This window comes from Lissotriton helveticus, chromosome 7 (genome assembly GCF_964261635.1).
Source record: "Lissotriton helveticus chromosome 7, aLisHel1.1, whole genome shotgun sequence".
Lineage (NCBI taxonomy): Eukaryota > Metazoa > Chordata > Amphibia > Caudata > Salamandridae > Lissotriton > Lissotriton helveticus.
Window position 1 is genome coordinate 583968004 of NC_136068.1, and position 15804 is coordinate 583983807.

Sequence of the window (15804 nt, forward strand, 5' to 3'; positions counted from 1 at the left end):
GTGTACCAGGCTTGCCTTGCCCACGTTGGAGCAACTAGGATGAGCGTCATGGAGTGCTGGCGCAGTTTGCGCGCTACCAGTGGTATGAGCGGTGCTGGAGGAAAAGTGCACGCAAATCTGTTTGACCAGTTCATCCATATCGCATTGCCCTGAGACTGCGGGTGTGGGAACCTGGCGGCGTAGGTGTGGCATTTTGCATTTTCTTGTGTGGCGAATAGGTCTATCTCTGGATGACCCCACTGCTGGAAATACGGTTGTAGCACTGAGGGATGGAGCTCCCACTCGTGCATTTGATGGCTGTGCCTGCTGAGCAGGTCCGCCATCTGGTTGTCCTTGCCTGGGAGGTGTTCCGCCATGAGGAACATGTTCCTCTGAATGGCCCACTTCCACATGCTCTGTGCTAGGTGTGACAATTGTGGAGAGTGTCCCTCCTTGCTTCTGGATGTAATACATTGCAAATAACACTCTCTTAGCACTTGGACTACAGTTACATCGAGGATGTCATTTTGTAGTCCGGGTGTATACATATTTAGTCCGTAACATGATGAATAATAATTCGTTTTGTTGTTTTATGGATGATTGGCAAACATCCAGAAGCTGTGCAATTTTGGATTCTTACATATATACAATCCCGCGATTTACTGAACTACAGGAGCCGAGGACATGACGTCACTCTGTAGTTCCGGTACTATCGCGAGAGCACGCTCTGACGGGGATCTGAGACAGCGGCTTCTCCCGTTTGTCCGTTTCTCCTCACACTAACCTCGAATTTTTCCAAAGGCACAAAGACACCTGGGAGGGAGCATTAGGCCAGCTCATGTTGCAAGAAACGATCCCGCGATTTACTGGACTACGGGAGCCGAAGACATGACGTCACTCTGTAGTTCCAGTATTATCGCGAGAGTACGCTCTGACGGGGATCTGAGACAGCGGCTTTTCCTGTTTGTCTCTCCTCACATCAACTTCGAATTATTCAAAGGCACAAAGACACCTGGGAGGGAGCATCAGGTAGGCCTGCTTATGTTGCAAAAGATTAAATAAAAAACGGAGGTTTTAGATATATAACCCACACGGATTGGTCAATTACGTTTGCTTCTGACCAATTTTAAACGGCCTACTTGTCCTGTTCGTTGCCTCCCCCTGACTCAGCACCGGATAGAGGCAACGACGGACAGGTAGGCAACTGACAGGGTTCTTACTGAATTTGGTCTCTTTTTTTAAATACCCCATTGCCGATATACTTAACTGGGGCTTATCGGAAGGGCTTCTTCTTTAGACTCCTAGTGGGGATGGCTATTTAACTAAGAACTAGTGATGACTCATATGCAGGAGTTATTTACTACTACACTGGAAAAGGAGTGTGTGTTGTGTTTTGGTGGTTAAGTCCGTGTTGACAGTACTATAAAAGGAAAGATGAATCTGGAAGTAAGATAAGTGATTGCCTGGGCTTGATGTATACAAGACAGAGAAGGATAGGTTTGTTCTCTCTGCTGTATTTAAGGGCAGGTTATCTTACCTCTACAGAGCGGGGTCTCACAGTTCCTGAGCCAGGTCCAGGAGAGGTGAGGTCTGGTCCCCGGGCACACTGGGTGAGTAGATACTGTCCCTGATATTGGAACATTTTGGACACGTTATCTTAGACAAGTTGTATTTTAATAGTAGGGTCACTGTGTGATTTTTTCATTATAGATGTAATTAAATACACCAGGTGTCATCGAGGAGATCCAACAGACGACGAGAATATATCCTTTGATGTTGTAGATCTAGTTTCACTTCTGAATAATTATACATTTTATGTTAGCACATTTTTTGCACTACATGCAGTAGCATTATCAATAAGAACAGAAGCCCTGAAGAAAGCCTGGGTTCTCCTTTTTCACATTAGGCTGAAACATGTTGGCCCCTATGCAGTTATTTGGTTAGACTGCTATTTGTTGCGCTGTTCTTGGTTTTTAACAGGAAGTGACCTCTCCCCTAAAAAAAAGTTCTCTTGGTCTACTATCCTATTTTAACTCACCACTTTTTATTATTTTTTGCACTGCACTTGATTCCATTAAATCATTATCACATGGTCTAGTAGTGATTATGGGTCAGAACCCTAACTATTCTAGGGTACGATCAATGTCTCAATGATCCAGAGACACACGACCCTAAGGATGCCCAAATGATAACATTGATCATTACATGTCTTTGATGGGAATCCTACAGGATTTCTGATCTATAATCACAGGTGGCCTTTTGTTTAATACCCTTGTCTTTTGTCAGAACTATCTAGTCTTGACTTATCTTGATGTGCTTTTTTTTTTAGATGTCAGGAAACAAATAAGGAATTTCTAAGTTATTTTCCTGTAGAGACCCCTAGGTTTTCTTGTTATTCTTGTAATACATTGCAGTCCTATAAATGTAAATGTACAGGAATTTATATAGCGCAAATCACCAAGCGGTTTCTAAGCGCTTGCTTAGGGAACCCGTCCTGGTATTCCCCTGTGAGATAACCCCAGCAGGGTATCCGCAAGGTGAAAGCCAGGCATCCCGCCGCGAGGGGCCGTTGTGGAGATTAAGCAAGCTATTGCCCAGAGTTGCAGAGTGTGAACCCGTGAATCGAGTAGGCACCGGAGCGAGAATTGTCAAGTCCATGGACATTTTAGGACTCAAGACCCCGCCGAGCCGGGAATTGAACCCTGGTCCCGGGCTGACCTCTGCTTCCAGGTCTGCCTCCTCTAACCAGTGAGCCACACTTCTCTCCTGTTGTCCGTAAATTTGCACGACTTTGTTGCACAAATGCAATTTGAACACCTTTAGTGCCATGAAGATTGCCATCAATTCCAGTAGGTTGATGTGCATCTTCTGCTGCTGCGTTGTCCGTAGGCCCTGCACTGTGTAATGGAGGATTTGCGCTCCCCAGCCCTGGAGAGATGCGTCCGCTGTCAGCACTATTTGTGGCACAGGCTCTTGGAACGGTCGTCCCCTGCAAAGGTTTTGTGTGTTCCACCAATGCAGAGAGTTGTATGCACGACCGGTCACCAACACTAGGTCTTTTAGTTGTCCTTGAGCCTGGTTCCACTGTCGCGCCAAGCATTCCTGAAGCGGACGCATGTGCAGCCTGGCGTGTGGGACTATAAAGATGCAGGAGGCCATCATGCCTATCAGCTGCATAAACACTTGCGCTGGGAGTGAGTGTTGGGGCCTGAGTTTTTGGATTAGCACTTGCATGCTGGTGACTCTTGCTGAGTTTGGGCGTGCTGTTGCTGTCAGAGTGTTTATTTCCGCGCCCAAGTACTGTTGTAGATGTGCGGGTTGAAGATGAGATTTTTGGTAATTTAGTGAAAATCCCAGACTGTGCAGGAGGTGAATTGTGCGGGATATGTGGCTGGCACATTGCTGGGCCGACTTTGCTTGGATAAGCCAGTCGTCCAGATAAGGATAGACATGGATGTGTTGTCTCCGAAGGTGCGCAGCTACTGTCGCTAAGCACTTGGTAAACACTCTGGGGGCTGTAGTGACCCCGAAAGGCAGGACCTTGAACTGGTAATGCTGGTTGTTTATGTGAACCTGAGATATTTCATGTGACTGGGGTGAATGGGAATGTGGAAATATGCATCCTTCAGATCTAGGGTGGCCAGGAAATCCCCCTGAGCGAGCAATGGTAGAACCTGCTGCAAAGTGAGCATGTGAAAATGTTCTGACAGGATGTATTGGTTCAGGGGTCTGAGGTCTAGAATGGGCCTGAGAGAGACGTCCTTTTTTGGGATAAAGAAGTACAGAGAGTACACCCCGTACCCTGTTGATCTAAAGGCACGAGTTCTATGGCCCCTTTTTGCAGCATGGAGATGACTTCTTGCTGCAATAAGTGCATGTGCTCTGCGGACATAGGACGGTGCCTTGGGGGTATGTTGGGTGGAGTGGAGGTTAGTTCTAGACAATATCCGTATTGTATAAGCTGTCTCACCCACCGGTCTGTGGTAATGCCTTCCCAGACTGGCAGGAACTGCTGAAGTCTTACCCCGACCGGTGTTACATGGTCCGGGGGCAGTGACAAGACGTCACTGTTTATTGGTGGCTGAGGATCTGGCATTATTATTTCCCCGTCCTCTGCCTTTGGTGCTGTTTCCACGGTATCCACCCCCTATTGTTCTTGTTATAGGTGGTTTGTGTGCTGCCTTTATTGTATTGGGCTTGCTGCGATGCTGGTCCCCTAGAAGCTCCCGTGTTACCAGAGCGACGAAAGGTACCGCCCCTGAACTGTTGTGACTGTAGAGCTCCCATGGACTTGGCAGTGTCCGTGTCCTTTTAAATTTTTTCTAGGGTCGTGTCTACATCAGGACCAAATAGAAAGTCAGGGTTAACTGGCTTATTAAGCAGAGTTGTTTGGATTTCTGACTTGAAACCAGATATGCGTAGCCAGGCATGCCTTCTCAGCATCACCCTAGTATTGATGGCCCTAGCTGCTGTGCCAGCTGCATCTAACGCACATTTAATGGATGCGTTCGAGATTAGCTTCCCCTCCTGTATCAGCATTTCTGCTCCCTCCTTATAAGCATCAGGCAGGTGTTGCTGTAGCTGCTCTAACGTGTCGTAATGAGCCCTATCATATCTGGCTAATAGGGCCTGTGTATTTGAGATTCTCCAAATATTTGCCGCTTGTGCTGCCACATGTTTGCCAGAAGCTTCCAAGATCTTGGATTCTTTGTCCGGAGGAGGAGCATCACCACTTGTCTGAGAGTTCGCCCTCTTACGAGCATTAGCCACCACCAAGGAGTCCAACAGGAGTTGGCCCTTGATATACGTAGGGTCTACAGGAGCAGGCCGGTACTTCTTTTCAATTCTGGGGTTTACAACCCTTGCCCTTGTTGGTTCTTTAAAGATGTCATTAGCGTGTTTGAGCACACCTTTAAGCATAGGCAACGTCTTCACTGATCTTTCTGAAGTTGAGAATGTATCAAACAGAAAGTCTTCCTCTACTGGGTCAGCGTGCATATCCACATCATGGTTAAGGGCTGCCCTCTCAATTAATGCGTTAAACGCAGCAGTATCCTCAGTAGGTGATGTTTTGACCGCATAGGACTGAGCGTCAGGCGCGGTGTGTGGCTCATCAGGGTCAACAGAATCGGTCCTTTGTTGGGACTCCTCTTGATCCGTGTCAATAGGATAATTAAATTGTTCCTCATTGTACCCTTCCTCCACATCCTCAGTGGCATGTGTGGGAGAATAAGCACAGTCTTGTCCAAAGGACTGTATAGGTTCAAAAAGAGCAGGCGAGGTGGCAGAGTCCCTTTTCTTTTTGAGTGGTATTTTGTATGACTCCATAGGATATTCTGGAATGATTTTCCGTTTATAAATTGTGAGTCGCCCTGTTTCGGATTCGATGAATAGTTTCGACTGATTGTCATAGGATGGCGGCTGGAACAGAACGTCCTCCTCCATGGGCTGATTTGTTGAGGCTACCGACAATGATTTGGATGTGTCGGTGCCCTTTTGGAGCGGCACCGCCTTAGGTCGTGCGGTTGGGGGCAGTACGTACTTAATGGGCGCCGAAAGCGTTGAAGACGGACTGACCTTTGATGGAGGCGTTGTTTTCGACCCGACTAACTTTGAGTGTTCAGCATGTTGCTTATGGCCAGGCGTCGACTCGAGCTGTTGGTGCACAGCAGGTACGCTCCTTTGCTTCGACGGGATATGGTCTTTGGGGTCGAGTTTTGTTTTTGACTCGAAGGCCTTGACCGTTAGTGGTTTCCGAAGCATCGGATCGAGGGTCTTTTGAGCCTCAAGTCCTTTGGTAGCGCGCCATCTTTGGACCCGGACGTCGAAGACGTGAGCGTGACGTGCTTGACTGTAGAGACGGGCTTAGTCGCGCCGTTCTTCGGGTCGACACCTCCTTGCGACCCCGAGGGGTCGATGACACTTTTGGACTTGATCGGTTCCGAAGTCTTCGAGCAGTTTCGGTTTCGATTTAGTGTCGGTAGGTTTAGATTTTCCCACTGATTGTGGTTGATTGACCGATGGCTCCTTTGAAATGTTCGTAGCCGGGCCTGGAAGCGGGGCTATAGAACGTGGATGAAGATCTCGGCTAAGGCCTTCCGGCGATGCCTCAACCTGAGCCTTGGAAGGTACAGAGTCTTTAATGGGCCCCGCTACTCCGGTTGGGCCTTGATCGCTTGAGTCGTCGCCATCGGCTCCGATGGCTTGTGCGTCGTCTCCTACCTCTACGATGTCTTCATCATGGACGTAGAGTTCCTCTTCGTCCTCCTCATAGTTCGAGTTCTGCTCCGACGCGGGATCCGACTAATGATCAGGATCTTCTTCTACTACACCCTCTGGGTCGTCAGCTTGGAAGATGTCCTCCGATTCGGGCGCCGACTCCCGTGCCGACTGTCAGGCGGCGCGCCGAAGTGTTTTCTTCGATCTGAATTGAGAACAGGCCATGCAACTGGCCTCGTCGTGGTCCGGTGATAGGCATTTATTGCACACTGGGTGCACATCGATGTGAGGGTATTTGGAGTTGCAAACGGGACGTCGTTTGAATGGACTCCGTTCCATCGTCGATGGGGCCTTTGGTGTCGAAAAGGCAATCGGCCTTCGACGTCCTGCTCGAAGAACTGGAAGTAAGAGGCACCGAACGAAAGACAATACCGACGCCCCGAAGGCCTTTTGGCCTTGCGAAAAAGTTTTCACATAGATTCCGACGTGAGTTAAGAAAGTACATCCGAACCCAATGGCGGGAAAAAACAATCTGAGGATGGCGAGGATGCCCATGCGCACTGTAGTCCAAGGGAGGAGCCACCTATCTCGTGATACTTCGAAGACTCTTCCAGGACAACAATGTGCAATCATCCGGACCCAACACTAGGCGGCGATCTATGCAAAGATATAAATTCAGCAGCCCACATGCCTCGAACACTATAAAACAAACTAGGATACTGCTTGGATGATGTCATCATTGATATAAATGATGTAATAGAACATGTAATGAGTGATGCAATATGTGAAGCCTAAGCAGTGCATGGCGGGGGAGGCAAGTTGTAGCTAGACCTGCTACCTATAACTAGTGACTTTCTGTGTTTCTTTTTTTTAAAGCTCAAAGAGTTCATGTTAATCACTGATATATTCCCCTAACTATAATCGGGTCCACTGGAATTATACAGTAGGAAAAGTCCAAAATATGTGGTAGGGTTGAGTAAATGATGTGGCAGGGTTGCAAAAATTAAGCAGCAAGGAAAGGCAAATTATGCGCACAATTTGAAACCTATTAGTAGTACCAGTTTAACATCCAAACATAATATGCAAAAGAAAGGTAACCAGTCCAGCCTTGTAAAGGCTACATGTTAATGTTTAGTAACTTTTTAACCGCTTGAGCATGAAACAATTTTTTTTTAATTACAGATTGTGCAGCAAATTATGCAATATGTGGCAAATGGGGCAAATCTATGATTATGCAAAAATCGCTGCGGTCGCACAGTCGTATAATTCCAGAGGCCCGGACTATAATGTCACTTTAACCTTTGTTTTTTTTTCTAGTGATGCTCAATGTTTTAACTATGAATATTTAATATCGTCCTCTAAGATCTGGATCTTTAGTACCAACATGTAAAAACCTGCTAATGAAAACTGCCATTTTGTTCGGGGTCTACTCAGAGAATCATCTTATTTTAGAAATGCTAGATCTTAAAAACAGTAAAGGTAAGTAAACCTATTCGATTGCCCTTTCAATGGCCCAAGAATGCACATATCAGAGTACTGTGCGTTCTCATAACTCTTTTAGTGGCTGTTAAGCTGTGTTCAGCACTGACTGCTTGTCTACAGCAAATGTCCCCATATTCTCATTTCTATTCTGTTTAGCTCTAGCCTTTATTTTAATGCCATACACAACTTATCCAAATTAAAAATGTATTTAACAGTAAAAATAGCATCCCTCAGTGTACTGGGTTCTCACTCCGTAAGAACAAGCAACTCTACAAAGGAACCTACAGCATGCAAAACCTGTCTGGCGCCTGCCAAGTCTTCTTAAGTACTCACATGCCCTGTATTAAACTACCAAGATCTTAGCTTGACCTTCCTTTTCCTGTGAAAACTAGGGACGATCCAACAGCAAAACCTAAAATTTGGGCTGGGAATCTCCGCAAAAACTTTCTGAATAATCTATCCAGAAAAGCAAAGACCAGTGAGAAGACCACTAACACTAATGTTCATTCACCGTTCATATAAAGGGGTTTGGTACCTGCGAAAGTGGAAAAAGCGGCAGGCTACAGTCGAGTCATCTTCGTCCTGCTCTTTAAACTTGCGGTAGCGCTCCAAACGACACTCTCGACATTTGTGCAAGTGAGGAGCCACATTGATGCACGATCCGTCCTGAAGGAAGGGCTCGCCAGACTGTTTCAGCTTTCTCACTTTAGTCATATCTTTCAGAACAGATTGTCCAACTGCAGAAAAAAGTAAATCGATTCTTATAAATAACTTCTTTGACGTAAGCAACGAACTGTGAGCCACCACTAGATTGTAGGGGCATGCACAGAATGTAAATCTTTAACATTCATGTTGTAAAATCAACCAAGTCAACAGAGATCAAATAGCCAAGAGCACTGGCAAATTAAGAGGCAGGATCTATATGGTCAAGAGCCCGGACTAAACAAGCCACAGAATGTATAAGAAAATGGGCACAGGGTTTACTATGAGCCAACAACAAAAAGCTTCTATCTGCAGGCTCATCATGTCAACATTGCCCTCTACCTGTGCTACCCATTCATACCATCATTCTGCAGACTAAATTATCTGTAAGACGACTAAAAGAAAATACTTTATCTACCTTGAAAACCTTTCAGTCAATTGGCAAAAGGGGAGGGAAAAAAATTGAAACAAAACACTGTCCATAGACTTTAGAGGTTTAACTGTTAAAGAGGTTTTTAGAGGGGAATTCGTGGAGAGGGCAGACGAAAAAGTCAGTCATATTTGGTAAAGCTCTTTGTGATTGTGACAAACTATAGATTACTCACCTTTTGAGTATTCCCCAGGCGTCCGACTGGATCCAGAACCTTCTCCTGCAGTACCTTTTTACACCTGTAGACAATGCCATACAGCTCCGCACTGAAGCCATTCTGCTCCGGAAACTTTGTGTGGGCCCTATATATGCATCCCTCCAGCGAGCTATTTCTTTCAAAACTGTCACGCCCCACATGCAGGGACCTAAAAGTAGGGATGGCCAGAAGTCAAGGAATTTGACTCCGTGGAATTCCACGCAGTTATATAAAAGCTCAGAGTTCCACCAACAGGAGGAAATAGGCATGTCATGCATCAATTTAGCACCGAGAGCACGTTCCACACTGAATAGTCAGCGTGAACGGCACAATACAGCTCGCCAGAGGGCGCGGCTACTAGATGTATATTTGCTGCTGCTCTAGTAGATTTTCTACTTGAGCTGCAGCCTTCTGACCACGATTGGTCAGAACTGCTCGTGATACGAAAATCTTGCAGGATGTCCTCCTAGCGACGGTAATACGCGCTAGGAGATAATAAATCACGCTTCCGCGTGCCTACTGACCGTTCTTGAGCCGCATGCAACAAAATCCCTCCCCATGGCGAAATTTGGCCGAAGAGGCACTCTGTAACGCAGAGTTACCAAAATTCATTCAGTTATGTCGGGGTATGGAATATTTAGGCCACCCCTATCAAAAAGCAAATTAGTTGTGACTAGTGTGTAGATTCCTATACTTGAGACCTTAATAATGGATGGAATCAAATTCACAGAATGGGGAGGATGTAAGGGTTGGTGATGAATCTTCAGTTACAGTCTCTTCCAGAATGAGCGTTACCAAAGAGAAGAAACTTGTTCTTCTGACAGCAACTTCTAACAGCAGATTCCTCACCTTTTGAATTCATACCAAAGCAATAGTACCTATGTGGAGGTGGATGTGTGAATAGACTCATATCAAAGTCCAGTAGGAAAAAGCAGGCAGAATGCCCCTCTAAGCGAACTTGGCTTTCTACAGAGTAGTGGTTTGTGGATGTGTGTAGTGACACCATTGTAGCTGCATGGCACATGTCAAGGACAGGAAGTCCGCATGCCAACTCAGTGGTAACAGCTTTAGCCATGGTGGAATGACCGCGCAGTCTTCCTGGAGGCTCTGTCTTGGCCAATGCATAGCAGATCTTTATGCAGAGCAGAATTCTGAAGGAGACGGTCCACTTCTGCACACCTTTGTCTTTTTTGACTCCAACATACACCACAAACAGTGGATTGCCCATCCAGTGCCCTCTGGAACAATTGACATAAAAACTCAGTGATATTTTAGGGTCTAGTCAATGAAGTCTCTCCTCCTCATAGGGGTGATGCGGATCATAGAAAGCTGGCAGGGTGATGGTTTGAGAGATGGAGAACTTCATCACTACCTTCGGCAAAAAGGATGCTCGTGTCCGCAGAGCTAGTTTGTCAGACCTTCCGCGACGTTCTCCTCTTCATCACTTAAAAGGCCCAAGTCTTGTAGACATGGAGCGGGATGTTGGCCCTGCATGGTATGTTGGGCTGTTCTCTGTTGCCGTTTACCCTCAGGGTCTTTGGGGTGAATGCTAAACAGGTTTTACAATCTTCACTACGATGATCTACCAGCAGGCAGAGGATGCAGCACGGGTGCTGATCCTCCTTTGTTAACTTGTGGTTGTAGTTTTTGCAAAACTGGAAAGGTGTCTTCTCCATCACCATGTACAAGGAGCCCCCTGCATGTGCATTTGCTGGATCCGTCGCAGAACCTTGCCCTGCTCCAAGAACTTCTCTGGTACCTTCTTTGAATGTCTTCTTTCACCTGCAGACTTTCGGTGAATTTTTCTCAATTTTCGGCAACCTTTTTCCTTCGATTGTTGGAGAGCCTTCTGCATGTATCCAGATCAAATGGAGAGAAAAAAAATCTTTAGATGGCAACCAAAGGTGGGAGCTTCTGGAGGAAGCACGACAATCTCACAAGGGGCACCAAATGGAGGTACATTGATGCTCACAAACAAGCATTTGCAATGCAATGGGTCTCGCAATGACATTGTTTTGAGCGATTGGCATTGAAAATGTAAAAAAAAAAAATTCCCCTTCGTGAACCTCCGTGCCCTGCCATCCCTTCCGTGTCGCTAACACACCTCCTGAGTTAGTAGATGTGAACAAGGGGGACTCAGGGACCCAAGAGGAAGCACCTGGTCCAGTGTTGTAACCAAAACGAAGCCAGCCCCTGCAGAAGGTGGTGCACCCCCACTCCATGTCTCATTGATCTAGGGCTGAACGTGTGACCCCTTGTAGGGAGAGTACTGACCACTATATGCATAAGTTGGAATCCAATTTATTGGATATCGAGACCTAACTCAAGTGTAGGTGACTGACCCAGTTGATCGGTACAACCTTAAAAGAAAGAAAATGTATTTCTAGTGTCCCCTCACTCACCGGGGTTGCCCCACGGTGACATGCTTCATCATTGGGGCCATCCCAGTTCTCTACGAAAAGGGGCGTGCTGCGACTCACGAACTACGCAGGAGCACTTAAAGATGAAAGACTATGTGTAGTGCAAAGAAGTGGTGGAGTGGGTGTAAGTGAATTAAAAATACCGTGCTTAGTGGGCCTCAACAGTTTTATTTTGCTCCTAGGCAGGTATATTAAAAGTGGGGTGAATGTCACTGTAGACCAACCTTTAATGAGGATTGGTTCAGTGAAAGTGAAAGGTCAACATGTTTCATGCTACCCCTAGCATTTCTTCAGGACCATGCCGGGACCAGCCCTGCATTTGCCACTCCTATGTCCCTAGTAAGGGAGCAATAGATTGTAAAGAAAATACACTTAATAATCAAAGCATGCGTTCACATTGGAAATACATACGCTTGTATCGAATTTCTGATGTTAGTAAAGTGTATAATAACACTTCATGGTCTCTCAGGGGGATCGATTTCACCTATTGGACTCACTGTTCCTAGCTGGTGAAAGCGTTCGGTTTTACCTAATCACAGCCTCCCCGGGGTTGTTCTACAGTGACATTCACCCCACTTTTAATATACCTGCCTAGGAGCAAAATAAATCTGTTGAGGCCCACTAAGCACTGTATTTTTAATTCACTTACACCCACTCCACCACTTCTTTGCACTACACATAGTCTTTTATCTTTAAGTGCTCCTGCGTAGTTCGTTAGTCGCAGCACGCCCCTTTTCGTAGAGAACTGGGATGGCCCCAATGATGAAGCATGTCATCGTGGGGCAACCCCGGTGAGTGAGGGGACACTAGAAAGAAATTTTTCTTTCTTTTAAGGTTGTACCGATCAACTGGGTCAGTCACCTACACTTGAGCTAGGTCTCGATATCCAATAAATTGGATTCCAACGTATGCACTAAGACTCTGGAGGGCGACCTAGTCTCCGATTCCTCCTTCTCCCCTATTTCATATCATACTGACCACTATACACAGCAGGCCATAGTCACACAGTTACGAAACTGCCAAGATGAGTTGTACACGTCCAAAGGTGGTGCCGACCGGCAGAAATTCAGTGACTACCTGGCAGATATCGCCTGCGCATGGTTAGCCAAGGGGCATGATATTCAAGAGGAAAATACATGCACTGCCAAACAAAAAGTCACATGGACCAGACGGCCTCACGGCTGAATTTTATAAAGAATATGCAGAGGTGCTAGTGCCACATTTACTAGAAATGTATGGAGAGGCCTATGAATCGGGCAGGTGACGCCAACGCTACGACAAGCCCTGATAATTACCCTTTAAAAAAAAAAAAAAAGACACCTTCCCACTGCAAGTCATATGGCCCCCTATCACTTATTAATTTAGATGAGAAAATCCTGGCAAAAATTCTGCCCACCAGGCTTCAGCTTCTAATGCCGAAATTGGTCCTACACGATCAATCTGGTTTTATTCCAAAACGTCTATGTCACACAATTTGTACACGATTTTTGCGATGTTTCATTTACGCGACCCTGATCTCCCAGCTGCTGCCGTTATGTTGGATGCAGCTAAGGCATTCAACTCCATTGAATAGAGTTATATGTTTCAAACACTAATAGATGGGTGCAATTGTTATACACTGAGCCAACTGCGAGGATTCGTGTGGGCGGACTTACCTCTGAGCCATTTCAGATTGGCAGAGGAAATAGGCAAGAGTGCCCTCTATCGCCACTCCTCTTTTCTATAATGCTGGAACCACTGGAATGCATAATTCGACAGCGATAGAGAGGCCGCCTTCCTATTTGCTCATCGTCTAGTAGGTATATCACTATGCTGATGACATGGTGCTGTTCGTAAGGGAGCCGCAGAGATACTTAGCACTTATACTACTCTAGAATATTAGATTTGGTCGCTTTTCGGGTAGTAGCATTAATTGGAGTAAATCAGTAGTTGTGCCTCTAACAGCCAATATGACTCCACACTCTCCGGAGTTCCCTCTCATGTGGTCATCTAACCTGATAAAATACCAGGGAATATGGGTGCATCGTGATCCTGAGATAGTGGTCAGGGATAATTATGGCACTGCATGCACTGTGCTGGAGCAACAGATGGGCAGAAGGACGGGGATGCCGCTGTCCTTAGCAGATCGTATTGCCCTCATTAAGATGGTTGTTCTGCCTCGCTGCCGGGTGTTGAACCATCAAGGTAATGCCTTGATGTTCCAGCCATGGCCAAAGGTGCAGAGCCTCCTGACATAGGGTCCACGACCCACCCACCCTGTTTATTGCAATGGTGGTGGTGGTGTCCGTGAACACATGCACTACACTTCCCCAGACAGAGGGAAGGAATGCCTTCAGTGCAAGTCGGATCGCCCAAAGCGCCAAAAGATTGACATGGAGCCGAGAATCCGCCGGAGACCACAGGCCTCTGATCTCCGCCTCTACCAAGTGGCCGCTCCATCCCAGAAGGGACACATCCGTCACCACTGTGTGCTCCGGTTGGGGAAGGGAGAGGGATCTGCCACTGACCCAATCGCAATTTGTGAGCCAACACTGCAATTGCCGTGCAGTGCCCTCCGAGACCTGGACATGATCGGGCAGGTTGCCCTGATGCTGTGCCCACTGGAACTTCAGGTCTCACTGCAGAGCCTACATATGCCACCTGGCATGTTACACTAGCAGGATGCAGGAGGCCATCAGGCCCAGGAGCAGGAGGGTCATCCTGACTAAAACACGGGACAGAGTCTGAAAGATCAGAATCATAGCCTGAATATCCCAGACTCGCTGCTCTGGAGGATGAATCCGAAACTCCGTCGAATTTAGAACCGCTACGATGAAGGGAAGCTTCTGAGAGGAACACAGGTGCAACTATGGCACGTTGATGGAGAAACCCAGCAAATGCAGGAGGTCGGCCGTAGTCTGAAGGTGGGTGACGATGGCCTGGAGTGAGCCTGCCTTCAACAACCAATCGTCGAGGTAGGTGAAGACTAACACCCCTGACCTGCGCAGATGAGCTGTGAACACAGTCATCACTTTCGTGAACACCGAAGGGGAGCTGGTAAGGCCGAAGGGGAGCTGGTAAGGCCGAAGGGGAGCTGGTAAGGCCGAAGGGGAGCTGGTAAGGCCGAAGGGGAGCTGGTAAGGCCGAAGGGGAGCTGGTAAGGCCGAAGGGGAGCTGGTAAGGCCGAAGGGGAGCTGGTAAGGCCGAAGGGGAGCTGGTAAAGCCGAAGGGGAGCTGGTAAGGCCGAAGGGGAGCTGGTAAGGCCGAAGGGGAGCTGGTAAGGCCGAAGGGGAGCTGGTAAGGCCGAAGGGGAGCTGGTAAGGCCGAAGGGGAGCTGGTAAGGCCGAAGGGGAGCACAGCAAACTGAAAATGCTCCTGGCCTACCGTGAACTGCTGGTAAAGACGGTGGGCCGGCAGGACAGGGTTGTGAAAATATGCGTCCTGCAAGTCCAACTCTACCATCAAGTCTCCAGGATCGAGGGCAGCCAAGACCTGAGCAAGAGTCAACATCTTGAACTTCTCCTTCCGCAGGTGATGTTCCGGAGGCCCCCTTTCTCCTTCTTGAGGACCAGAAAGTAGTGGGAATAACAACCACGTCCTACTTCTGGCCCAGGAACGCGCTCGATGGCCCAGTTGGCCAAGAGTGCCGCGACTTCCTGTTGGAGAAGATCAAAGTGATCCCCTGACATGCGGTGGAACTGAGGTGGCATGGCGGGGGGGGGCAGACTCGATGGGGAGGGAGTAGCCATTTGGACGATTTGCAGCACCCACCTGTCCGAAGTGACAGAGCGCTAGTGGGGGAGTGTGAGAAAGTGCCATCTTTCTTGCATGGTATGCCCCCACTTTATGCTGTATTGCTGCTGTGCTTTGACTGAGTGTGCCCTGGGCTCCTGCCAATCAGGCACCTAGGGCCTGTGTTCCTGCCCTAAAAACTGCATTGAAACCAAAACCCAATTGGCATCTCTGGGCATATGTCAGCCCCTGGTAAATGGTACCCTAGGTACCAAGGGCCCTGTGGCCAGAGAAGGCCCCTAAGGGCTGCAGCACTTATTGTGCCACCTTTAGATGCCCTGTACCCTGACACACACACACACTGTCTTTGCAGGCTGAGTGTCCTGGTTCATAACAAAACAGAGTCAACATGGCACATCTCTGTATGCCATGCCCACAACACACTGCCCTGGCATACCTCAGTCACCCCTCTAGCTGGGTGCCCTATGCCAGTGGTGTGGGCACAGGTGCATGAGCCTTGTAGCCCTACAGTACCCAGGGTCCTTCCTGGGCACTGAGTGCAGTAATGCCATTAAGAGTATATGGTGCTATGAGGTCGTCCTCACGAACTCCACAGTACCATGATGGCTACACTGAAGACTGAGAAGTTTGGTTTCATACTTCTC

The 15804-nt window shown here is 47.6% G+C and overlaps 1 protein-coding gene across 1 annotated transcript in view; it reads right to left on the reverse strand.

Annotated features, from left to right (window-relative positions):
- The window catches only part of KDM3B (lysine demethylase 3B), a 1181011-nt gene that overhangs the window by 780292 nt on the left and 384915 nt on the right, over positions 1–15804 (reverse strand). The window contains exon 9 of the mRNA XM_078652703.1: positions 8216–8417. Coding sequence (XP_078508829.1) covers positions 8216–8417 — 202 coding nt within the window. The remainder of the gene's footprint in view (positions 1–8215; positions 8418–15804) is intronic.